Below are 25,372 nucleotides of genomic sequence, written 5' to 3' on the forward strand. Positions count from 1 at the left end.
TTTCTCTTCAGAAGCCATATTCTTTGAAGTATTTCCAATTACAGTTCCTCGTTTCAACTGATTCTCTTTATTCTCTATGGTAGTAACATCAATAAAAATCAAACTTGCAGCTGGCTTACAATAAATCAGAGAAAGCAAAACCAAGTTTTCTATCTATTATTGATAATAAATTTTTTATAGGCTGTGCAAACTTAGCCTTCAAAAATGAAAGCATTTTTTAAAATTTACCAACACAGTGACAGGATCAATGCAAAATCTGGTTCATAATGCTTGGTTTGAATGAAATCAAGGTTAGACTTTATAAATTTAAAACTAGGAAGTGCACTAAAAAATATTTTAATTTTAGTTTAGTGCACAACCTACTCAAACCTAGTATCTTTCTAAAACTTTCCTCGTCTCCTGAAGTCAGAAATGTTACTGTGCAGAGATCTCTAAGAGTTAAAATTATATCCTAAATGCACACATTGAATGGAAAGATTTGGATTTCTGTACACTTTTATTGAATCTCACTGCATTACTTCAAAAGAATTCTCAGACCAATCCCAGCAAATAGTACATTTCCACTTAAAAAAAAGTCTACAAGTAGTTGGCCACTGGCTGTCTCATTGCCAAATCACTTTGTCAACTTAAGCACACCAGTATATTATCTGCAGTGGAACCGCCATATATAAGTTAATGCAAAATACAATCAACAACATAAAAACTGCAGTAAGAAAGTTGAAAGGGTAAACTATTCTCTCTACCATGTCCAACAGCACAGGAGGTAATTCATTTCCCCTGCATTTTACATCCAGAAAATTGAAGTCTAAGTTTTTCTGAAATGCAGTTCTGTTTTATGTGAGAAAGTCACAAACGTGTCTGGAATGAGATTTGAACCTACAACCCTCCAGCTCAGAGGTGGGAATTCCAGTACTAAGCGAAGGATGACTCTTAAGCAGAGAGAAATTACAAAGGGCGACATGGTGGCACAGCGGTTAGCACTGCTGCCTCACAGTGCCAGGGACCTGGGTTTGATTGCCAGCTTGGGTCACTGTCAGTGTGGAGTTTGCACATTCTCCCTGTGTCTGTGTGGGTTTCTTCCAGGTGCACCGGTTTCCTCCCACAGTCCAAAGATGTGCAGGTTAGGTGAATTGACAGTGCTAAATTCTCCCTCAGTGTACCCGAACAGGCACTGGAGTGTGGTGACTAGGGATTTTCACAGTAACTTCATTGCTGTGTTAATGTAAGCCTACTCGTAATAAATAAACTTTAAATAAAAATAACAGTTTCAGATAATATAAAAGGAAAATTAAATACAAGGATAAAGTAAAAAATATTTTAAAAAAGGAGGGGGCAGCCAAGAGCATTCAATTATGGAGGAAGATGGCACGTGTCTTCAAAAACAAATTGTGATTGGACACAAATCACTAATTTCAAGGCCAAGTAATTCTTTTTGCGAGCAGCAGACACTTATTCTATTGAACAGAATTGGTTTTAGACACATCAACATTTCCAAATTAAATAGAATACAAGAATAGAATGACTGATCTGAAACAATTAATAATTTGAACGAATCTTGCAATCTATTATGCACCAACTTAACCCCATGGTAGCAACCTGCCTCACTGAGAATGTTGAGAACACAAGCTCTACTCCAGGACCTCAACACATGGTCAGGGCTGATATTTCAACGTAGTACTCAGAATGCAGCTTTGTCAGGGGTGCCTTTTTCAGATAGATATTAAACTGAGCAATCTTTCTCCTCACACAATAACAGAAAATGCTGGAAAATCTCAGCAGGTCTGACAGCATCTGTGGAGAGAGAATACAGCCAACATTTCGAGCCTGGATGAGATTTTCCAGCACTTTTATGTTTTGATTTCAGATTCCAGCATCCACAGTTTTTTGCTTTTAACCTTCCTGCCCAGGAGGAAATATAATGGCACACAAAAAAAATTCCATTTAGAATTTATTCCTCGAAGCAACGCTTCCAAAACATATTAAATGATCGCTTATCCCATTACTGTTAGTGGAATCTTGCTGTGATTGACTATACATTAAAAGTAATTTAAACGAGTGTTTAAATTCTGAGGTATCCTGACAAAGTGAATGAATGTGTATGTGTTACACAAGCTCTTATTTTATTTGAGCTATAATTCACAGTTTAAGAGACATTACTTTGTGTTGACAACACTTTGTCAGATCCTTCCACACACAGCTGTACTATAGGAATGCATAAGTTTCATGTATGGGTAAATGAATAGTTAGCACAAAGCACGAGGCACAGAGTGCTCAGATTAACTCAAGGTCATCTATTCCAGGATGGAGCTTGCACATTCCTACAGTGCTCATTAGTAAACAATTGCAGTTCCTTTTTAAGGTTACATGTAATATCACTTTAGATAATTTCCATGTTGCTAAACTACAAAAGTGGGATCAGAAAACAAGAACACTCAATTATGGAATACAGTCACCATCTAAAGCAAGAGTGATGCTTGCTTTCTAATCCAGAGCACCATCTAGAGGTGATGCATCAAAACAAAATAGCATGCCATCTCCCAGAGTTAAATGAACAAACACTCCCGCCCTTATTTTCAGCCAATTTATTGACAGCATGAGTACTAATCTCCAGATGCTTTATGAAGTCAGTTCATGTAAAGTCAAATCAGTCAAGTGAAAAAGCCCAAGGTTTGCTATCCTATTTCACACCATTACACTGTACAAGGTAATCTAATCTCCATCTTAGACAGTCCCTTTTGCACTATAAACAAGTTCTCAGGTAACTGAGGAGTCCAATGCATAACATACAGCCTGTGTCTCAGGTGGGTGGGGTAGGTGGTGGTTGAAGGAGCAGGTGGGTGGGGTACCTGGGTTGCCACTCGCTCCTTTTGTTGTTGACACTTGGCTTCAGTTTGCTCTTAGCAATGAAACCAAAGGTGTCCAGCTCCTTCCCAGCTGTTTTTTGTTCACTTTGGACGGTCTGCAGCCAGAGATTCAGAGGTGATGATGGGTTGATACGCTTTTTCCAAAGAGGTTTGGAGGGTGTCCTTGAAGCTCCACCCTTCTGGGCTCCCTTGTCATGTCAAAACTCCAAATAGAGTGTTTGTCTCAGGAGTGCGAATGACACGGCCCGCCAGAGCATGGTCAATGTTTCGGTGCTAGGGATGTTGGCTTGAGCGAGGACACTGATATTGGTGCACCAATCCTGCTAGTGGATATTGCTTGGGCAGTACTGGTGGTACATCTCCTGGGTTTTAAAGTGCCTGTTGTACATAGTTCGCATCTCCAAACCAAATAAGGAGGGTTTTTTTTAAAGTTTATTTAATAATGTCACAAGTAGGCTTATGTTAACATTGCAATGAAGTTACTGTGAAAATCCTAGTTGCCACACTCCGGTGCCTGTTCGGATACACTGAGGGAGAATTTAGCACGGCCAATGCACCTAACTAATAGGTCTTTTGGACTGCGGGAGGAAACTGGAGCACCTGCTGGAAACTCATGCAGACACGGGGAGAACGTGCAAGCTCCGCACAAACAATGACTCAAGCCAGGAATCAAACCCAGGACCCTGGTGCTGTGAGGCAGCAGAACTAACCACTGTGCCAACATGCCGCTCCTATCATTACTGCTCAATAGACTACGAGCTTGGTGCCAGGTTGGTGAGCCTGGTTTTCAAACATTCTCTTTCTCAGGCGACTGAAGGTTGCTCTGGCACATTGATGGCGGTTGTTAAACCTTGTTGGCGATGACTGCCCTTGTTCACAGTAGGCTGGTGGTTTAATGGTCCACACTGATGAAGGGGTCGTGGATTTTGATTACCAGGGAGCAGGGTTGTGTGGCGAAGGCAGGTTAGTTGAGAATGTTTGTCCAACGGATGTTTCGTGCAAGGCCCATGCTCTTGTATGTCTCAGTGAAGGTGTTGATGATTGCTTGCTCATCTGCATACTTTACTTCAATGACACAGGATGGGATGACCTTGGATATGGCCTGCAGGCAGTGCAGATGGGACAGATTCACATTTGTTCTATAGTAGCTCCACTCCACTTGCTGAGGGTGAGATGGAGAAGTGCAACAAGGAAATTTAATAAGAATGTTGTTGCGATGACACAGCTTTGCTTGACCCCATTTGAGTGTGAATTGGATCAGTGGCGGACTTGCTTGAAAGTCATTATGGAACAGGCAGAGGATGGTGATATCCTTCGAGTGCAGCTGACATGGCGGAAGATCTCCATTTCCTCACAGGTAGAGGTAGAGGTAGGCGAACATGTGGCTAATAGTGACCACAAGTCCGTCTACTTTAGGATAAAAATGGAAAGGGACGAGTGCCGGCCGAACGGGAGTGTGCTGAACTGGGGAAAGGTGAACTATGGCAGGATTAGGAGGGAGCTGCAGGACACTGATTGGGAGGGACTGTTAGATGGCAAGTCCACGGTTGGCAAGTGGGAGGCTTTTAAGGGCAAAATGAAATGGTTGCAGGGGAGGTATGTTCCGGTTAAGCGGAAGGATGGGAAAGGTAGGATTAGAGAGCCATGGATTACAGGGGGTATTGAAGACTTGGTGAGGAAGAGGAGGGAGGCGTATGTTAGGTCGAAACGACTGGGTACGGAGAGTGCGCTGGAGGAATATAGAGAGATTAGGAGGGAGCTAAAAAGGGGAATTAGAAGGGCGAAGAGAGGGCATGAAATGGCTTTGGCTGGTAGGATTAAGGAAAATCCAAAGGCATTTTATTCCTATATTAGGAGCAAGAGAGTAGTTAGAGGGAAAATTGGTCCTCTTAGGGACAAAAGTGGGGAGATATGTATTGAGTCGGAGGGAATGGGGGAGCTCCTGAATGAATACTTTGCGTCGGTATTCACGAAGGAGAGGGGTTCGGAATCGTGCGGTCTCTTGAAGGGAGCTGAGGATCAGTTGCAGGAGATATCTATTACGAGGGAGGAAGTGCTAGGGCTTTTAGGTAGCGTAAGGACGGATAAAGCTCCGGGGCATGATGGTATTTATCCCAGGCTGCTTAGGGAGGTGAAAGATGAAATTGCTGGGCCTCTGGCGCAAATCTTTGTCTCTTCTTTGGACACAGGTGAGGTCCCAGAAGACTGGAGGGTAGCAAATGTGGTACCGCTGTTCAAAAAAGGTAGTAGGGACAACCCTGGAAATTATAGACCGGTGAGTTTGACATCGGTGGTAGGGAAATTAATGGAAAAAATACTTAGGGGTAGGATGTATGAGCATTTGGAGCGTTGCAATCTGATTAGGGATACGCAACATGGCTTTGTTAGAGGGAGGTCTTGCCTTACGAATCTGGTGGAATTCTTTGAGGAGGTGACAAAAACGGTTGACGATGGGAGAGCCGTTGATGTCATCTATATGGATTTCAGTAAGGCGTTTGACAAAGTCCCTCATGGTAGGCTGGTAGAAAAGGTTAAGGCGCATGGGATACGAGGTCAGGTAGCTAGGTGGATTGAGAACTGGCTGGATAATAGGAGACAGAGGGTAGTAGTGGAGGGGACTTTGTCCGGCTGGAGGCCAGTGACCAGTGGTGTGCCGCAGGGCTCAGTACGGGGACCTCTCCTCTTTGTAGTCTACATAAATGACTTGGAAGAGAGCGTAGGTGGTGTGATCAGCAAGTTTGCTGATGACACCAAGATGGCAGGGTTGGCGGGTACCGAAGTGGATTGTGAGGTGATACAACAGGATATAGATAGGTTGGTGCATTGGGCAGATAGGTGGCAGATGGAATTTAATCCTGACAAATGCGAGGTGATGCATTTTGGAAGGAATAATATAGAGAGGAGCTATGTGATTAAAGGTAGACAAATTAGGAGTATAGAAACACAGAGGGACCTGGGAGTGCAGGTTCACAAATCCATGAAGGTTGCGACACAAGTGGAGAATGTTGTCAGGAAGGCTTATGGAATGCTAGCCTTTATAGAAAGGGGTATAGAGTTTAAAAGCTGCCGTCTAATGCTTCAGTTGTATAGAACGTTGGTTAGACCACATTTGGAGTACTGCGTCCAGTTCTGGTCACCTTACTACCGGAAGGACGTGGAGGCTCTGGAAAGGGTGCAGAGGAGGTTCACCAGGATGTTGCCTGGCATGGAGGGGCTGGGGTACGAGGAAAGGTTGGAGAAACTGGGACTGTTCTCCTTGGAAAGACGGAGATTGAGGGGGGACATGATAGAGGTATATAAGATACTGAAGGGAATAGACAGAGTCAATAGTGAGAGACTGCTCCCTAGATTGGTTACAAATACAAGAGGACATGATTTAAGGATGAGGGGGGGAGAGATATAATTTGGATATGAGAGGAAGGTTCTTTACGCAGAGAGTTGTAGGGGTATGGAACGCGCTACCGAGTAGGGTGGTGGAGGCGGGAACATTGGACTCGTTTAAGGTTCAGTTAGATAGGCACATGAGTGAAACGAGGATGGAGGGTTATGGTAGGGGTTATTAAATAAGGGTTAGAACCTCGGGAGACACCGGAAAGGCAGGCTTGTGATTAACGTTTTTGTCTTTTATTCCGCAGGTGGAGGTCCACCTCGTTGTCAAACGAGGGGCATGCACACGGTGGGTCGTGCGTGGGCTACTCTTGGAGGTTCCAGGAGTGGCCTAGTACTTCGTGTCGGTGTGTGTGCTTGATCCTGGACCGGTAGAAGGGCGCCGCAACAGCTCGGTGACTAGCACTGCTAGCTGTGCAGATACATGGATTTGGGCCTGTGTCTGTGGGAGTTTGTGCATTCTCCCTGTGGATGCGTGGGTTTCCTCCGGGCGCTCCGGTTTCCTCCCACACCCCAAAGATGTGCTCTTAGGCTGATTGGTTTTACCAAATTGACACTATTCTCCCCTGAATCTGGCTAAGTCAGGGGTTCTATTCGTAGACACGCAGGGTAGAATAGGTGTAGGGTGATGCGGCGGCGCGGGCTTGTTGGGCCAAAGGGCCTGTTTCCCGTGCTGGGTTGTGCTTTGTTCTTTGTTGTTCTTAGTTGACAGTGTTGAAAGCCTTTGTGAGGTCAGAGAAGGCCATGTACAAGGATTTGTGCTATACCCCACATTTCTCTTCTTTTTGAAGATGGTAATGGTTGCAGTATCTTTGAAATCTTGTGACATGTATCTGTCCATCCAGTTAAGGGAAATTAGGACATGTACTCATGCCTATAGTGCTTCTTCACCATGCTTTAATGCTTTGGTGGGGCTTCCATCTGTGCCTGATGCCTTGTTGTTCTTTAGCTATTAGATGGCCTTTTCTATTTTGCGTCAGGTTGGGCTGTGCTGAAATGGTGGCGGGGAGCATGCTGGATGGAGTCAAGGATACCAGCATTAAAGAGGAGTCTATGTTAAAGAGGTCTTCAAAGTGTTCCTTCCAGCAGGTGTTGATTGCTGCTCTTCTTGATGATCACCCACCATTCTTGGCTGGCAGTGGAGTGGATTCTTGGGAGTTTGGGCCATAGGTGGCCTTGACTGCTCGATAAAAACCTCAGGTGTCAACACCCACCATCTGTTCTTTAGGTGGTGGATTTTTTGCTGGACCTCAGTTCTCAATTGTCCATAGAGTTGCTTTTCTGCTTGGGTTGGGTTGCTGTTTCAGATTCAGAAAAGCTTTGCACTTTCCTTTCTTGCTGAAATCTTGCTCTTTTTAAACTGTCCCGCTCCCCTTGCTGAAGTCTTGCTTTTTATGCCTCACTCAACTGTGCAATTGATGTTGTGCATGGACTTTAGCAAGGTCTTTGACAGGGTACCGCATGATAGGTTTTGCATAATGTTAAATCTCACAGGATCCAGGGTGAGGTAGCTAAATGGATACAAAATTGGCTTGATGACAGAAGCCAAAGGGTGGTTGTAGAGGGTTGTTTTTCAAACTGGAGACCTGTCACCAGCGATGTGCCTTAGAGGTTGGTGCTGGATCCACTGTTATTTGTCATTTATATTAACGATTTGGATGAGAATATAAGAGGCATGGTTAGTAAGTTTGCAGATAACACCAAGACTGGTGGCATAGTGGACAGTGAAGAAGGTTATCTCCGGCCACAACGGGATCTTGATCAATTGGGCCAGTGGACTGACGAATGGCAGATGGAGTTTAATTTAGACAAATACAAGGTGATGCATTTTGGTAGACTGAACCAGGGCAGGACTTATTCAGTTAGTGGCAGGGCGGTGGGAAGGGTTACAGAACAAAGAGATCTAGGGGTGGAGGTTCATAGCTCCTTGAAAGTGGAGTCACAGGTAAACAGTTTGGTGAAGAAAACATTCAGCACGCTTGATTTCATTGGTCAGGATGTGAGATGTTGGCGTTGGACTAAGGTAAGCACAGTAAGAAGTCTCACAACACCAGGTTAAAGTCCAACAGATTTATTTGATAGCACAAGCCACAAGCTTTCAGAGCACTGCTCCTTCATCAGGTGAATGGGAGTCGTGTTCACAAACAGGGCATATAAAAATACAAACTCAATTTACAAGATAATGGTTGGAATACGAGTCTTTACAGGTAATCAAGTACCACAAACCCACAGATAACCTCATGATGCTCCACTTCTCTAGCTTCCACCCTAAACACCTTAAAGAAGCCATCCCCTATGGACAAGCCCTCTGTATACACAGGATCTGCTCAGATGAGGAAGATCGCAACAGACACCTCCAGATGCTGAAAGATGCCCTCAAGAACAGGATACGGCGCTCAACTCATCGATCAACAGCTCCGAAGCACCACAGCGAAAAATCGCATCGACCTCCTCAGAAGAAAAACACGGGACACGGCAGACAGAGTATCCTTCGTCCAGTATTTCCCCGGAGTAGAGAAACTACAACATCTTCTCCAGAGCTTCAACACATCATTGATGAAGACAAACATCTTGCCAAGGTCATCCCCACACCCCCATTTCTTGCCTTCAAACAACTGCACAACCTCAAACAGACCACTGTCCGCAGCAAACTACCCAGTCTTCTGGAGAACAATGACCACAACACCACACAACCCTGCCACAGCAACCCTGCCACTGCAAGACGTGCCGGATCATCAACACGGATGCCATCATCTCACTTGAGAACGCCATCCACCAGGTACACGGTACATATTCTTGCAACTCGACCAACTTTGTCTACCTGATACGCTGTAGGAAAGAATGTCCCGAGGCATGGTATACTGGGAGACCATGCAGACGCTACGACAATGGATGAATGAACACCACTTGACAATCACCAAGCAGGAATGTTCTTTTCCTGTTGGGGAACACTTCAGCAGTCACAGGCATTCAGCCTCTGATCTTCGGATAAGCATTCTCCAAGACAGCCTTCACAACACACGACAATGCAGAATCGCTGAGCAGAAACTGATAGCCAAGTTCCGCACACATGAGAACGGCCTCAACCGGGATCTTGTGTTCATGTCACACTATCTATAACCCCCATAACTGGGCTTGCAGGATCTCACTAACTGTCTTGGCTGGAGACAGTACACATCTCATTAACCAGTGCTTAACCCTCTCTCCACTCACATTGTCTGTATTTTTAAGACTTGATTACCCGTAAAGACTCGCATTCCAACCATTATCTTTGTAAATATACGCTGTTTGTGAACATGACTTCCACTCACCTGATGAAGGAGCAGCACTCTGAAAGCTTGTGGCTTGTGCTACCTAATTAACCTGTTGGACTTTAACCTGGTGTTGTGAGGCTTCTTACTGTTCATTGGTCAGAACTTTGAATATGAGTTAGGATGTCTTGTGGAAGTTGTACAAGACATTGGTAAGGCTACACTTGGAATACTGTGTACAGTTTTGGTCACCTTATTATAGAAAGGATATTATTAAACTAGAAAGAGTGCAGAAGAGATTTACTGGGATGCTACCAGGACTTGATGGTTTGAGTTATATGGAGAGGTGGGTAGACTGGGACTTTTCCCTCTGGAGCGTAGGAGGTTGAGGGGTGATTTTATCGAGGTCTATAAAATAATGAGCGGCATAAATCAGCTAGATAATCAATATCATTTCCCAAAGGTTGGGGATCTAAAACTAGAGGGCATGGGTTTAAGGTGAGAGGGGAGAAATACAAAAGGATCCAGAGGGGCAATTTTTTCACTCAGAGGGTGGTGAGTTTCTGGAACAAGCTGCCAGAGGTAGTAATAGAGGCAGGTACAATTTTGTATTTTAAAAAGTATTTAGACAGTTACATAGGTAAGATGGGTATAGAAAGACATGGGCCAACTGTGGGCAATTGGACTAGCTGCAGGGTTTAAAAAAAAAGGCAGCATGGACAAGTTGGGCCAAAGGGCCTGTTTCCATGCTGTAAACGTCTGTGACTCTTCTCACTTGAAGGCTCACTCCTCATGCCCCACTCTGCACGCTGAAGTTTTGCTCTTTACAGCCCTGACTTCCTTATTGAAGTTTAATGGTAATCTAATAGATAGGGATTGGCTTTGTTAGAACAGGGAAGATTTGTGATAATCTAACATCTAGAGATGTTACAAATGATGAAGGGATGGGACACAGAAAATAGAAAAAAAATTCTTCCAGTAACTAATTATATCTGTGTCTCCTCATTTTGGATCTAAGATTATACCAACCATCTCACAACATCTTTCTTATCTCCTGCACGCTTAACAGGTGCAAGGGGCTCCTTTGTCACAAAGATTGAAACCATCTGTTTCACTGCCTCTGCCGACCTACCTCTTCTACTTGTGCATCATGACAAGTCTAGCCTGTGATTTCCTCCGCTATCTTTGCTGACCGACATTGGTTTCCAGTCCCTCAGCCTCAGAATTAAAATTCTCAATCAGGTGATCAGATTCTTTTTTCCATCTCTGTAACTTTCCCCAGCCTTACAAACACACCACCAAAAAAAACTCTTGCTAATTTAGCCTCCTGTTCATCTCTTAACTTCACTCGTTATTTATGGCTGTGCCTTAACTGTGTAGGACCCTATCCAATGGAATTTCTTCCAAAACCAATCTGCTCTCTACCTCCCTCCCCATCCTAATCAAAACATACCACTTTGACCAAGCTTTTGGAATTAAAAACACAAAACATGTTGGAATTAAACAATATGAGAAGTCAAAAGCAAGCTAAGTTATTGCTGGAAATGGACAAGAGTTGCAGCTTAACTATGGGGGAATTTCAACTCTCAAAAATAAAACCATAAGATAGAGGAGCAGAATTCGGCCATTTGGCCCATCAAGTCTGCTCTGTCATTTTATCCTGGCTAATAAGTTTCCAAACCCCATCCTGCCAGCTTTCCCTGTAACCTTTTCATGAGTCTGGGTCTTTGGAATGTTAATTTGTTAAAAATTTCAAACCAACAATCAACACCCCTCCAACACATCCACTTTTGGTTTTAGCAGGAGGAGGATGGGGCAGGTATTAATCCATTCCCAGAAGGTGGATCACACTTTAAATATTTAACAACACTGCAAGCCTTACACTTTCTCTCCACTATTGGTTTAACCCTGAGTTTCCCAGCATAGGAAAGCTCAGTAGCTAATGGGAAACAAAGATTGCCAAATCCAGAAGATAAGCATCTTTCCAATATTGCTTGTGGGCCAAGGTAATTGATCAGTTCTGAATTTCAATTTAAGCAATTTTTATCATAATTTTTATATCTTCATTCATTGTTTTTATCTTGTATTTTTGAAATGTTCTATTAAATAATTACTCCACTTCAATAAAAAAAATTTTCATAAAAAACTAAATTTCAATTGGATTTGAAGGACTGACATTTCACTCAGATATTTCTTCCCCCCACAGAAACACACATACAGCATTAACAAATAATGTTATATTGTGCTTACACTTCTTTGGGGACAAGTATTGCATAAGGTTTCAGGAGAAAAAAAAATCAAGTTCAACTGGATAAATACATCAATTCACCCTCGTGCTCACGTTTCCTTTCAAATTAGTCACATGCCAGTGACTATGAGTAATTCTTTATTGAGATCACAACAGCTTTAACATAGTTCTGTTTGATATTTGCACACTAATTTCAGATCAACAAATTTAGCAACACATCTGTGGCCATCAAGTGACCATTCAGTACATGCCAATTCCAGCACATGCCTTTCTATATGGCTTTGCATACTTTAATGGACACTGGTTATGTGAGAGTTGATAAATGCGACTACTATCGTTATTGTACTGCAATCTAAATAAGATCTTCAGTTCACTGTAAACCATGATTCAAACTTTCTTCACTGCAGAACTATACACTGTGAATTAGTAATTATGGATTTGCATTGAATGGAGCAAAATATGCTGCTTGTTTTTTCTAATCAGTTGGGTGCCAAAGTACATTTTTTTGTGCCATCTTATCGCCATGTTAGCAAAAGCTTGGTGTCCTGACCAAGAATTCCAACATTGAATCAAGACCTTTTTCCTATTTATATTTCAGAAAATAGTATCAGTTCAAGTATACATGTTCATTTGGGGAATAAGTGAAACCAAGGTACCACAAGGAATAAAAAAAATTCACAAATGCCTGCAGTTAATTGGTCTTTAAATCAATTTATTAAAACATAAGTTTAGAAGTGCAAACAAGAACTAGTGTTGACCAAAGACATTTTTCAACTTTAATCAGACTGCATAACATCCCAAGTATCCAAATGTAAGAAATTTCAATCTATTGTCAATTACTCTGCTCTCAATACAGAAAAATTTCTTCATAAAATTGTGACACAGAATACTGTAAAGAAAATACTATTCCTCACCTCACCAATCACCTCCCAAGATATAATTTTCACTTGCTCTTCTCTTCAACTTACACACACCTCCCCCTAGCAAAAAATACAGCATGCCACCTGCTCACAGAGATCAGGCATTAAGCTCACTAATAACCAGGCAATATGCTCACTAATAACCAGACAACATGCTCACTAATAACCAGACAACAAGTGGTATGCAAGATCAGCAGAAGGCAACACACATTTTAATTTCCATAACCTCACTTTCCTGAGTACAAAAACTGTGATACAGCTCAAAGTGCGAGCTTAAAATGTGATAAACTCAATATAAAAATCTATTTCCTACTGGTCTGCAGCATTTTAGCACCACTTGCTTAAAGAATTTAGTTTTGACTGAAGCTTGTACAAGTGCAAATTCTGCAGTTTTTAATCCACAAGCGTGGGAAATTGTTTAGAAGAGCAGGAGTAACTCATTCAATGATAAAATATTTAAAACATCAGTCCAAATTAGAGTTCAATTTATTGCAAATCAGCTACACAAAAAAGGTATGTTAACTTTAGATCAAGCTAATGACCCAAAATAAAAATGATTTAGCAGGTTTTCTACATTAGAGTTCTTGACATTGATGAGGTAATAAAAACTAATACTGAACTAACTTACCAACACATGAGAATCTGATGAAAAGTCACAGACCTGAAATGTTAAGTCTTGTTTTTCTCCCCAGGGATGCTTCCTGAACTGCTGCTTATTTCTAACATTCCTATTGTTTTTTCAGATTTTAACATCAGCAGTTTTTGTTTTGATGAATATATTCAACAGAAGAACACACTACCACTCATAAAACACTTAATGAAACTATCTTTAATCTGACCATTAAGTGTCATACGAACATATGAATTAGGAGCAGAAGCAGGTCATTTGGCCCTTCAAGCCTACTCTACCATTCAATAGGATGATTAATTTGATTTCCTTCACATTCCCATCTCTCCTCAGTATTCTTTCACTTCTTTGTTAGCCAAGAATCCATCCACCTTTGCCTTAAAAATATTCATTGACCTTGCCTCCACCAGTTCGAAAGTCTCAAAACTTCAGAAAAAAATTCTCATCTTCGTCTTAAATGTATCATATAGTTCTAGTCTCTCCCACAAGGTGAAACATCCTTTCAGCTTCCACCCTGTCAAGTCCCATTAGGTTTTTGTTTCAATAAGTTCACCTATCATTCTTTTAAAAGCCAACAGACACAGACCCAGCATTTTCAACCTTTCCTCATTTCATAAACCTTCCATTCCAGCTGTCAGTCACGTGAACATTCTCTGAACTGCTTCCAACACTTTCATACGCTTCCTTAAATAAGGATTATACACAGTACTCCAGATGTAGACTCATCAATACTCTGTACAATTGTAGCAAAATATACTTACTTTGATATCCCATTCCCCTTGCTACAAATTACAACATTGCTAATCAATTCCTAATTACTTGCTGTATGTGTACACTAAACTTTTGTCATTCACTTATTCCACAGTAGCAGCAATAGCACTGCTATCTCTGAGCCAGAAAGTCATGGGTTGAAGCCTATAAGCTGAATCCAGAGACCTGAGCACATAATATAGGCTGACAGTTCAATACAGTACCAAGGGAGAATTGTACTGATTGAGGCACTTCTGTAAAATAAACACAGACCCAGCCTGCCGCAAGTAGATTTAAAAGATCACATGGCACCAAAGAGCATGGGTAGCACACCTGGATGTAATAGAACCATACAACTGTTACGGCATAGAAAGAAGCCATTGCCCAGTGCAATATTTCAGATGCAGATTCACGTACCTTTTAAATGAATTGCCTCAACCCCCAAATCACGCAATCAATTTGAGAAACCTGTCACCTTGTAGGTAAAAAGATTTAGCCTAACATCCCCTCTGATCCTTCCACCAATCAACTTAAACCTATACCTCTTGGTAATTTCTCTGCTGGGGGTAACTAATCTGTCTGGGCCTCTCACAATTTTGTACATTTCAATCAGGTCAGCCCTCAACCTCCTCTGCTCTAAGGAGGACAATCCTAATAGCCAACCTTTATCCTTCAGATAACATCAGAAAAAAATGAACTGATCATTTATTTTAATATGATGCCCTCCAAGCATTATAAGACACATCAATCTGAAAGTTATTTACATTCATAGGGACCATTCATTACTATGCCACAGATCTCCCAAAACTTTCCTTATCTTGTTTTTTCAGCATTAAACCTTAATTTACCCTCTCTTGACTGTGGAGGCCGCAGTCTGGTAACTTTCTCAGAACTTGTAGGATAACCTGCTGGTTGATTTCTTTCACATTAAGACTCTGCTGTATCTGCATTAGATTCCCATTAGATTCAAACTAGGCAATGTCCAGCTTCTGTTCCTCATAAGACTCAAACTAAGATTAGGTCTCACTCACCTTCCATGTGGTGCACGATAAAGTTAGTGTTTACATGTCTGCCTATTATTCATTTTGGCTAACTGCTCTCAGTGAGCTGCAAACCACACAAGGTCCAAACTACAACAAAACCTCTCCCAGTAAACACACTGACAAATAGCCTTTCTAAATGCCACCTATTTCCATGACAACATAGAATCACAGAATCATTGTATCCTACAGTGCAGAAATAGGCCATTCAGCCCATCAAATCTGTACCAACTACAATCCTACCCAGGCCCTATCCCTACATAATTACCACTAATCCCTCTAACCTATGCATCCCTGGACACTAAGGGGCAATTTAGAATGGCAAATCAATCCAGCCTGCACATCTTCAGACTTGCTCTGGGCTATACTCAAACAGACCTTTTCAGCTAATTATTCCTCAATCACAATTTCTCTAACTAAGTAAACCTACATCCTATGTTATAGCTTCAAATCTTCTATTCTGACTCTATTAAACAAACATGGGTAATCAAGTAAACTGTCATCTCTTCAGTTATCTGACAATCACTGAAGATAAGTACTTTAATTAACTTACATTAACAACAGATGAACAAGTGCCAGAGTGTGGCTACTAGGGGAATTTCATGGTAACTTCATTGCAGTATTGTTAGCCTTAGTTGTGACTAATAAATAAACGTTAAAAACAACAATCCCAGAACTAAACACGGTCACAAAATATGAATATGAACCATAAATTAGATATTCAAAGTATTAGGTTCAGTCTTAGAAAAGAGCTGCCCGCCAAAGAAAACTCGAGTGATGATGCTGAAGTGGTACAGGTAACCTTCAAACCAACAGTTGCCACCTGCATCCTGGGAACACAGGAAAGAAACTACCAAGATTGGTTCTTTTGCTGTCAAAGTTGTGCCAGAACACACCAGACTGTTTAAAGGGATCAGAAAAAGGAGTCTGAGGATTATATGCCATTGTGATCTAAGTGAGAGGATTTATGGATGTGGGGTTAACCATGTGCAGGGAGTTTGGAAAGAATATGGCTACTGGTGAACATGTCTCAAATGCCAAAATAATTCTACTGAATAGATTCTACTAAAAGACCAATTTGGAAAGACAGTGGAAATTGCATGTGGTGTCATATATGTGCAGGAGCTAATGCGAGTATTCTCTGAGAAATCAAAAATTTAGTTAGCTCAGCCTTCAGCATCCACAACCCTCTGGGATAGAAAACGCCAAAGATTCACAACCTTAACAGTTAAGAAATTTCTCTTCATCAGTCCTAAATGATAAACCTTTAATGTGTCCCATTTCTATACTCCCCAGTCAAGTGAAACAACTCAGTGTTACCCTGTCGAGCACTTCCAGAACCTTGTACGTTTCAATGAGATTACCTTTGGAAATAAATGTTGATTATACTACATAAAAGCTATTCAATCTTTTTTACAACAAATACGACTTTGCAACCAAATTGAACTAACTTTAGGTGTGCATTTTAAAATTTGTGCTCCCCTCAAGCTGCTTTTGTTCTGAGGCTACATTAACACATTCTTGCTGACAGCTTGGAGTTACATGTTATTCATGGGGTAACACACAAATCCATCATTCTACCTACGAAGATGCAGATCTTTAGAGCAAGTGAGAGAGAATACACCTATATTGAATGTTTAGCATTAGTTTTGGTTTTGCCCCAATGCTGAACTTTTGTTCTAATTCAGGGCAAGCAAAGGGGGGAATCACTGCACTGGGGAATCTCTCCATTTTCCTTTAAAACCTGACAGGGTTGGATTCAAGTTCCATTTACAATATAGCTGTGGTATTAGTAAGTTTGCAGTTTTGCATCATATCAACGCTTTGGTTGTGGTACATATGCATCTTAACCATTCTAAAAGAAAGCAGAGACTTAAATCAAAAACATCCTTGTGATAATGTCACAGCACTGAGAACACCAGATAAACTCTCACAGCTCTCAGGATACAAACAGGTCAATTGTTAAGAGCACAAGCAGCCTAAGAAATCTTTGTACCAATATCCTAGTCTTAAAACAAAGTTATTTGGTGAAACCAGATTTTCATTACAACTGCTTTTGTTATGTAAGACATTCTACAATTGAAGCTAAGAATTTCAACCTTTCTTTTTGCAACTGACAACACAAAACTGAATCTACCTCTGCTCCAAGGCTAAGACAGATGATCCCATCCTCAAATGGTGAATGAGTGTCAATGTGGGGAGGAATTCCTGTCAAAGTAAGGGCAAATAAAATTATAAACTATTAACTTGGCTCATTTAAAACCAATCACCATTTTGATATTTGATGTTTTTTGCTGTAAAATGCAAAATAAAACTACACATTCACTGAAAAGTCAACCTTGATACCAATGCTGTATAATCAGAAGTTTCTAAAATGAGATAGATATAGAATTGATTAATACATAGTTAAGTACTATAATATAAAATTATACTTTTTCACTCAGGAAAAGTTGGGTTTGTATCATTTATAGTTGTATCAAAAGGTTGAAAGTAAACCATGTCCTTTTTCGCAGAATAAGACACAAAATCATATGTCGACAAAACTTGTATTTAGGTAACACAAGAGATTCTACCAGTGTCTTCTAGCATACATTAATTATCTGACCCAGGCTTGTAATAACATCTTAAATTACTACTGAAAGAGTTAAGTTTCCTTCACCTTGTCCAGGCTCGTATTGATTTATGGTAAGTTGATCAGGTTTAAATTTTGCATATCCCTTTTCCATGCATTGGTCTAAAAACTCATCACAAACTTCAGGAAGACCTAAATCAAATAAAAGAAACAAAACTAAAATTATCCAAACTGTTTGAATATTTATAATTTTGCACCAAAATCAACAAAATAAATGTCTAGAATAGGTTTGAATGTTATAGATAGAGACAGAAATAATCAAATTATCTCTGGGAAGAGTGGTTCTGCTGTTCCTAAGATCAAGCTAAAGCAAGCAGCTAACTTTATACATTGGAGATGTGAAAATAAATCAATGTTCCAAAATTCGGATGATCAAAGATTGACATTTCTAGAATTCCAAATAAATCTTCAGCTTGAAACTGCTCACTTACTTCATTTATAATTCAGGATGGACACTCATGGATTCCTTAACCTTATTACTTCTGTTAATTATTGTTGTGTCTATATGTGGGGGCCATTCATTGGACAATGACTTGTGGACAAAGAGAGAGGCTCGTTGTATTTCTGTAATGTAGTAGTTATCACGTTCACCCAACACATGAAAACTGGACATTATAAAGAGACATTCCCCTCTTTCGTCGTTACATCTATGCCTGGGTATCCTTGGAGAAGGAGTATGTTCACTTGAAGTCTTCCATGACTGGTGAACACCACAGGAGCCGGTGTGCATCATCATCCTCAAAGTTTGAGAAGGGGTAAATCCTTTAAAACTGCGGTGAGGAGAAATTTCTTCACCCAGAGGGTGGTGAACGTCCTCACTATCACAGAATGTAGCTGAGGCCAAAATGTCTGATTTCAAGAAGAAATTAGATACAGCTCTTGGGGTGAAAGCGATCAATGGATATGGGAGGAAGGGGGAATCAGGATATTGAATTCGATGATCAGCCATGATCAAAATGAATGGCGGAGAGGATTGAAGGGCCGAATGGCCTACTCCTCCTTCTAGTTTCTACGTTTATATCACTCCCAAGAATGTTATTTTCGTTTAATTTATGTTTCTGTTGAAGATTTTGATTTTGTTACAGTTCCCTTTTAAGGGGTGTTAGTTAGCTTATTTGTTTCACTGTCATACTGAAAGTATAAAGAGACACATCCTTCTTCCATGGTTATGTCTGTGCCCCAGGTGTGTCTGGAGGAGGATGCAGCCTTCTGCGACCAGGACTGGAATGCATTACCAACCTTGGGAATTACATTTTAATTTAATTTGCTAAGTTTCAGTTGAAGTTTTTGTTTTTAGTTACAATACCCCTTTAAGGGCCTGTCAATTTGTTAATTTTAATTATTGCTTGCTCAAAGAGTAGAAAGAGACACTTATTGCTATTGATGGTTAGTTGTCAAATTAGGAGCTATTACAAATATGAGATATAGAGATGGTCATGTTTTGAGACAGTGTCATTAATTTAGGATCAAATGAAGGCATCATGTGATCTGTTTTAAAGTCTGCCTGACAACAGGCCTGGGTGAAATGGCTGTAAAGGTGAAAGGGAGGCCTGGATTGTTTTGCTGGAAAAAAGGTGCAAGGTGATTGCACTTTGAGACAATTGTAGCATCATCTACATTTACAATGGTTAGACAACTACTTGCCAAAGTCCCAAAGAAGTGTTAAGAATGTCAAGTCGGTAAACACTTGGTGGTAAATAAAATTTTTACTACCAAGCTGGAGACAGTTGAGATCTCAAGGATAGCTTATTAGTCCTTACAAACACTCTGTTCCATCAGAGGGACAAGCAAAAGACTTTATGGCAACAGCCTCATTTCAAACACTGGCACCTAATAGACTATATCATCATCCAAGCCAAGAACCAAAAAAGATGTCCACGTCATCTATACCACGACCAGAGTCGACAACTGCTGGACTAACCAGCAACTAATCCGCTCAAGGTGCAATCACCTTGCACCTTTTTTCCAGCAAAACAATCCAAGCCTCCCTTTCATCTTTACAGCCATTTCACCCAGGCCTGTTGTCAAGCAGACTTTAAAACAGATCACATGATGCCCTCATTTGATCCTAAATTCATGACACTGTCTCAAAACATAACCATCTTCTATATCTCATATTTGTAATAGTTCCTAATTTGACGACTAACCATCAATAGCAATAAGTGTCACTAGACCTCCAATCAGCAGAGGCAGAAAATACTCTGCCACAGGAGACTCAGTGTCACTAGACTCAAAGACCCTGAGAAAAAAGGCCTATTCAGTTGGCGCTTCACAGCTAACATGGCACTGACTAACGAGCCAGAGCTGCAGAGTGCTCACAGTTCCTGGTCCATCTTAAAAGCCACCACAGTCAGCACCTGCAAGGAGATGCTCAGGTTCTCAACCAGGAAACACCAAGGCTGGTGTTCTTCAATAAAAACAATCAGGAGATCCAGGATGTCTCCGACCGCAGACATAAGGTGCTTTTGAACTGGCAGCTCCATCACAATTCATGTGAAAGGAAACAAGCCTACAGGCAACTGAAGACCAAGATGCAACAAAGAACCCACAACCTAAAGAACAGATAGTTGGCCGATAGAGCGCAGGCGACTCAGCAACTCACTGTCAACCATAATGTGCACGGCGTTTTCAGTACAATGGTCTGAGTATTCAGGGACCCACCCCACTGAGAGCCAAAAACAGAGAGGCACTCATCGAAGACAGAGAGGCAGTCAGTACCTGCTGGAGAGTACACTTTGAGGACTTCCCCAACCAAGACACAGCTTTCGATGTAAGTATCCTCAAAACCACCCCGCAACAGGCTACCTGCCACCGTCTCAGCGCAACTCCAGGTCATTATGAGATTGGCATGGTGGCACAGTGGTTAGTACTGCTGCCTCAGGTCACTGTCAGTGTGGAGTTTGTATAGTCTCCCTGTATCTGCGTGGGTTTCCTCCCACAGTCCAAAGATGTGCGTGTTAGGTTGATTAGCCATACTAAATTAACCCTACTGTCAAGGGCAAATTTGTGGGGTTGCAGAAATAGGGTCAGGGTGGGATTCTGGTCGGTGCAGACTCAATAGGCCCAATGGCCTCCTTCTGGGCTGTAGGGATTCTATGAGAAGGCTATCTGACAACTAAAAAGCAACAAGGCCTCCGGCACAGAGGTAATCTCGGCTGAAGTATTAAAATACAGCAGAGAGGCATTCTCGGCAAGAATCCACAACCTCATCATCCTTGTCAGGAAGGAAGACAGCATGCTGGGAGATCTCAGTCACTTAATTAGACCATCTTCAAGAAAAAACTGTGGGAATTACAGAAGGATTTCCCTACTCTCTGCCATGAGAAAGGTCATTGCAAGAATCCTCCTCAACCACCTCCTCCCTGTGGCTCAACAGCCCCTCCCAGAATCTGAGTGCAGTTTCCATCCATCACAAGGCACAATGGACATGATCTTCAGCATGCAAATCCAAGAAAAGTGCAGGAGGCAGCATCAACCTCTGTGCATGGCCTTCTTCGATCCTACAAAGGACTTTGACTCTGTCGACCATGAATTATTTAGGAACATCATCCTTAAATTCAGCTGCCTACAAAAATCTGTCATCGTTCTCAACCTGCTCTACATTGACACATCAGCAGTGATCATCACCAATCAAACCAACACAGATCCAATACGAGTGCAAGCTGGGATCAAACACGGTTGTGTCATTGCACCAACGCTCTTCGCCACTTTCTTGCAACAACGCTCCACCCTATTACTTTAAAGCTCCCTACTGAAGTGATGCTAACCAAGCAGGAAACTCTGAAACTTCCAGACCAGAACCAAGACCAACCCAACTTCGGTCATTGAGCTACAGAAAGCAGATGACGTCTGTGCGCGTGCACACTCAGAGCCAAGCATCAAACTATCATTGACGCATTTACCAAGACATATGAATGAATGGGCCTCAGACTAAACAACCCAGAAAACAAAGGTTCTCTACCAACCCACTCCTGTCACCCAACATGAGACTCCTGTCACATGTCAACATCCTTAATATCGAGGCACTGGTCACATTCGATCAGCTGCGATAAAGCAGCCACACTGTCCGCATATCCGACAAGACTCCTGAAACAAGTGTTCCACTATAAGCTCCACAATGGCAAGTGATCACCAAGAGGGCTGAGGAAACTCTACAAGGACACTCTGAAAGCCTTAGAATGCACAAGCTGGAGAAGAAGCATCATCAATCACCTCAAGCATCACCAGGTGAAGCACAAGGAGGTCACACATAATCAGCAGAAAGGGACCACAGAATCAAGAACGTCCCACCCACCCACCTGCCAAATCTATGGCAGCGTCTGCAGTTCCAGGATTGGGCTATTCAGCCACCCCCCCAGAGTGGAAGCAAGTCATCCTCAACCTCAAGGGACTGCCAAATAGGAAGGAAAGTGTCAATTTACATCCAAGCCGATGAGAGTTGAGGTCTCAAGAATTGGTTATCAGCAGTTCTACCTCAATATAAAGCCTCATTTGTGATTCAAATCGCCAAGGAGATGGGTTTCAAGGGGAAGAATTTCTAAGATTTCTGTGAAAACTCTCAGACATAGGCTGTTCGCAAGGGTCCAGGAATTAGATGCTGAAACTTCCTCTGGTTCACCTTTAGGAATGCATTCATGCTCAGACTGAACAGACCAAATTCATAAGGAGATCGAATGAGGCTAGAAGATTCATTTAACTTGCGCCAGAGGGAGAATCTCCAGAAAAATCCCTCTCTGTGAAAGAGAGTTCTGAGATTATAAGTTCCTCAGGTTAAATCATGTCAGCTCTCCCGTCAAAGGGGAAAGCAGCCTATGTCATCTAGGACTGCGGTGACTTTACCTTTCCAAGTTACCAGGCTGGCAAAGGAATAGAGGTATACCCTCAGGAGCCACTTTGGACTGGATCCAGGACAAGTCAAATACTATATAAGGGACAGTGTAAAGTGTACCTGTGAAGTTGTGTTTTTAGCTGTTAAAAGTAAAAGGAAAAAAGTTTTATTCTTTAAAGTATAAGTCGCCTACATCAGCCACATTTAGCTACAATAAAAGTCTTGAAACTTACAAGTTTCAGCTATTAACTAGAAGTTCAAACTTTTAAAAAGATTTTGATCTCTATGGGGATTGTAAAACTCCACATTTCTATTGTCTAATTTTGTGAATAAATTTAAAATTGAGTAATGATCAACTTCTGGTCTCGTCCTTCACCAGCTGGCTAAAAGATCTGATTTAATTAAGTGAATTAATATTGACCAATCAAGTTTCAAATTGCTTTTGAAACAAATTATAAATTTGTAACAAAAGAATGTCCTCTTCCCAAGCAGTTCTGGTATATTTCCTAGTAACTGAACTTCTTGTAGCAAAAGAGATCTACCTTTCCTTACATCTTAAGAGGGAACAACATTGTCAAGACAGCTGCTTAACATGGACAATAAAATTCAAAATTCTTATATTTTCTAATGCCAAACAATCAGTCTGTTAAATTCATGCACAGACAAAAATTACTTGAATTAAATTGACAAGTTTCACTCACACTGCAATACAGAAAATATTTGTTTCTGATATTCTCTGCAATTGCTTACAATCCAAGCACTCATAATAATTCCATACAGGATCTGGTATACCTCCTGGTAGTGGCTTATCCTTGTCTACTTTATTGTTGTCATAACGAAATTCATAGCCATAGTGCTTTACTCTTCGATGTTTCAGAGATTTCTGAGCTACAAGAATCAGAAAAGACAAAATTACAGAAATTACCTTAAAGACTGACTTCCAATGCAAAATGTGGCATTCATTTAACAAGGTTTATAAAAGTTGTATCATTTTATACTGTCATAGTCCATGTTGTTTAAAGAAGTATTAAATCATGAGAAAAATGGAAAAGATTCACTATTTAGAAGCAGCTGCCTAGGGCTAAAGGTAAATCTACTAACGAAGTGCAGAGCAAACCAATGTTAATTTAAATGCCATCAGCCATCTGTTTTGATCCCTTTTACCACAATCACTGCACATGGTTTTCCATTCAGATTCATATTGAAATCACTTAGGCATGATTATTTGGCCATTTTGAATAATAAACTAAAATAATAAATATAGGATGGTATTAAAAGGGTTCAACTAAACACACAATAGCATACTTGTATATTAATGGACTACTCACAGAAGAACAGGAGATTAGTTCATGCTATTTTCCATGGGAGATTACTGATCAAAATCACCTCACTAGATGCAGGGCAGGTACACCACTTCAAAGAAATGTACTTTTCCCATTTTCTGCTTCAAAATACAAGTCACTGGTCTGCCTTTTCATGATCTGTTGCAGACTGGAGCAAAGGCAGAAAAATGGGAGCTGAGATGCCGATCAATAACGATCAAGTTGAATGGCAAAGTGGGTCCAATAGTTTAATTGCCTGCTCCTGTTCCTAATGATCCTATGATGTGTGGGGTGGGTCATGCTATCAGCAGAAATATTATATACTACAGATCAGATTATGAAATAGCAATAACTTACCAAGCAATACTCCTTTGCCTTACATGTTAAAATTAATAGACAAATGGTTACAAGGGGCATAAACTTGAAATTGGCCATTATTTCAATGATTCTAAATCATTGTCTTTTCTCTGTACCACTCACCATTTTCCATTGCTGTATTTGGGCTTTCATCTGCAAATGCTAAAAGCCTTTTCTCATATTCAGGAGAAATAATGTCTTCAACTACCAGAAGGCCTGGTGGTAGACTCAACGGAGGAATGTCATTGCTAACAACTTTAAAAAAAATTAAGAGTTTTATTTTTCAATTAAAATTGCTTAATTAGCACAAAGTTTCTTAATGCATTCCTGTTGTTGACAAATCAAACAGGTGAACAACAACGGTGCCAATATTAGTTTTCAAAAAAGCTGAACATTAGTTGGATCCTCAGAGTACTTCAGCTGTGAGGAACAAAAAAAAGGAAGGAGATAAATTGAGCAGAATCAATATTCAGAAGAATATATGCAATGACCTGGCAGCTCTGCCAAGACAAGGCTGGGCACCTTTATGGCTTTTGTTGATGAACATTGGAAACCACTGGAGTCCGTTATCTTTACGTGCTCGAGATGACCGAGCTACCCTTGAGAAAAATAGGATTACTATTTTGTTGCATTATTAATCTGTTGTTCCTTTTTACTCCAGAGTTGGGACCAGTTAATTGTGTGATCATGCTAAAGCGCAGATGGCAAATTTATTGATCAATTGATTGCTGTACCACTATGAAGCCAGATTGCTTTTATGCAGGACAGTTTTAATAATTGTTGTCCCATTGTACTTGTTGAGGTCACATCTAATTACTAACTGGCACACTGCTCCAGAAGGGAGCAAAAGTGAAATAAAATCAATATAATTTATTACAGCTACATATATTTTTGTAATGATTCAGTGATACAAATTCTGAGAGCATTTTTATAACGGTGAAGTAGACCTGAATTAATGAATTTATAGAATAGCCATCACATCACTAAACCAACAAATTAATATTACATCCATACTTTTGTGACTGCTATTTCCTGACCCATAGCTGTTAAGTGACTTTTGGCTGGATTCACAGCCAGTATATAAAATGTTATGAGTGTTATGTAATGCACTAACTTTAAAGGCCAGTTTAAAAACAAAACCCTTG

General features: G+C 40.9%; 1 protein-coding gene across 2 annotated transcripts in view; it reads right to left on the minus strand.

The window, feature by feature from the left end:
- The window catches only part of alkbh8 (alkB homolog 8, tRNA methyltransferase), a 50,309-nt gene that overhangs the window by 20,980 nt on the left and 3,957 nt on the right, over positions 1 to 25,372 (minus strand). Inside the window, exons 3-7 of one of the 2 annotated variants that reach the window (XM_080197235.1) lie at positions 24,351 to 24,482; positions 24,228 to 24,245; positions 23,341 to 23,436; positions 17,748 to 17,852; positions 17,226 to 17,296 (exon numbers count right to left, since the gene is read on the minus strand). In XM_080197235.1, coding sequence (XP_080053361.1) covers positions 17,226 to 17,296; positions 17,748 to 17,852; positions 23,341 to 23,436; positions 24,228 to 24,245; positions 24,351 to 24,482 — 422 coding nt within the window. The remainder of the gene's footprint in view (positions 1 to 17,225; positions 17,297 to 17,747; positions 17,853 to 23,340; positions 23,437 to 24,227; positions 24,246 to 24,350; positions 24,483 to 25,372) is intronic. The other variant, XM_080197236.1, reaches the window with a different exon arrangement.

Source organism: Carcharhinus amblyrhynchos, chromosome 10, assembly GCF_965287045.1.
Source record: "Carcharhinus amblyrhynchos chromosome 10, sCarAmb.v2.hapA, whole genome shotgun sequence".
NCBI classification, from domain to species: Eukaryota; Metazoa; Chordata; class Chondrichthyes; order Carcharhiniformes; family Carcharhinidae; genus Carcharhinus; species Carcharhinus amblyrhynchos.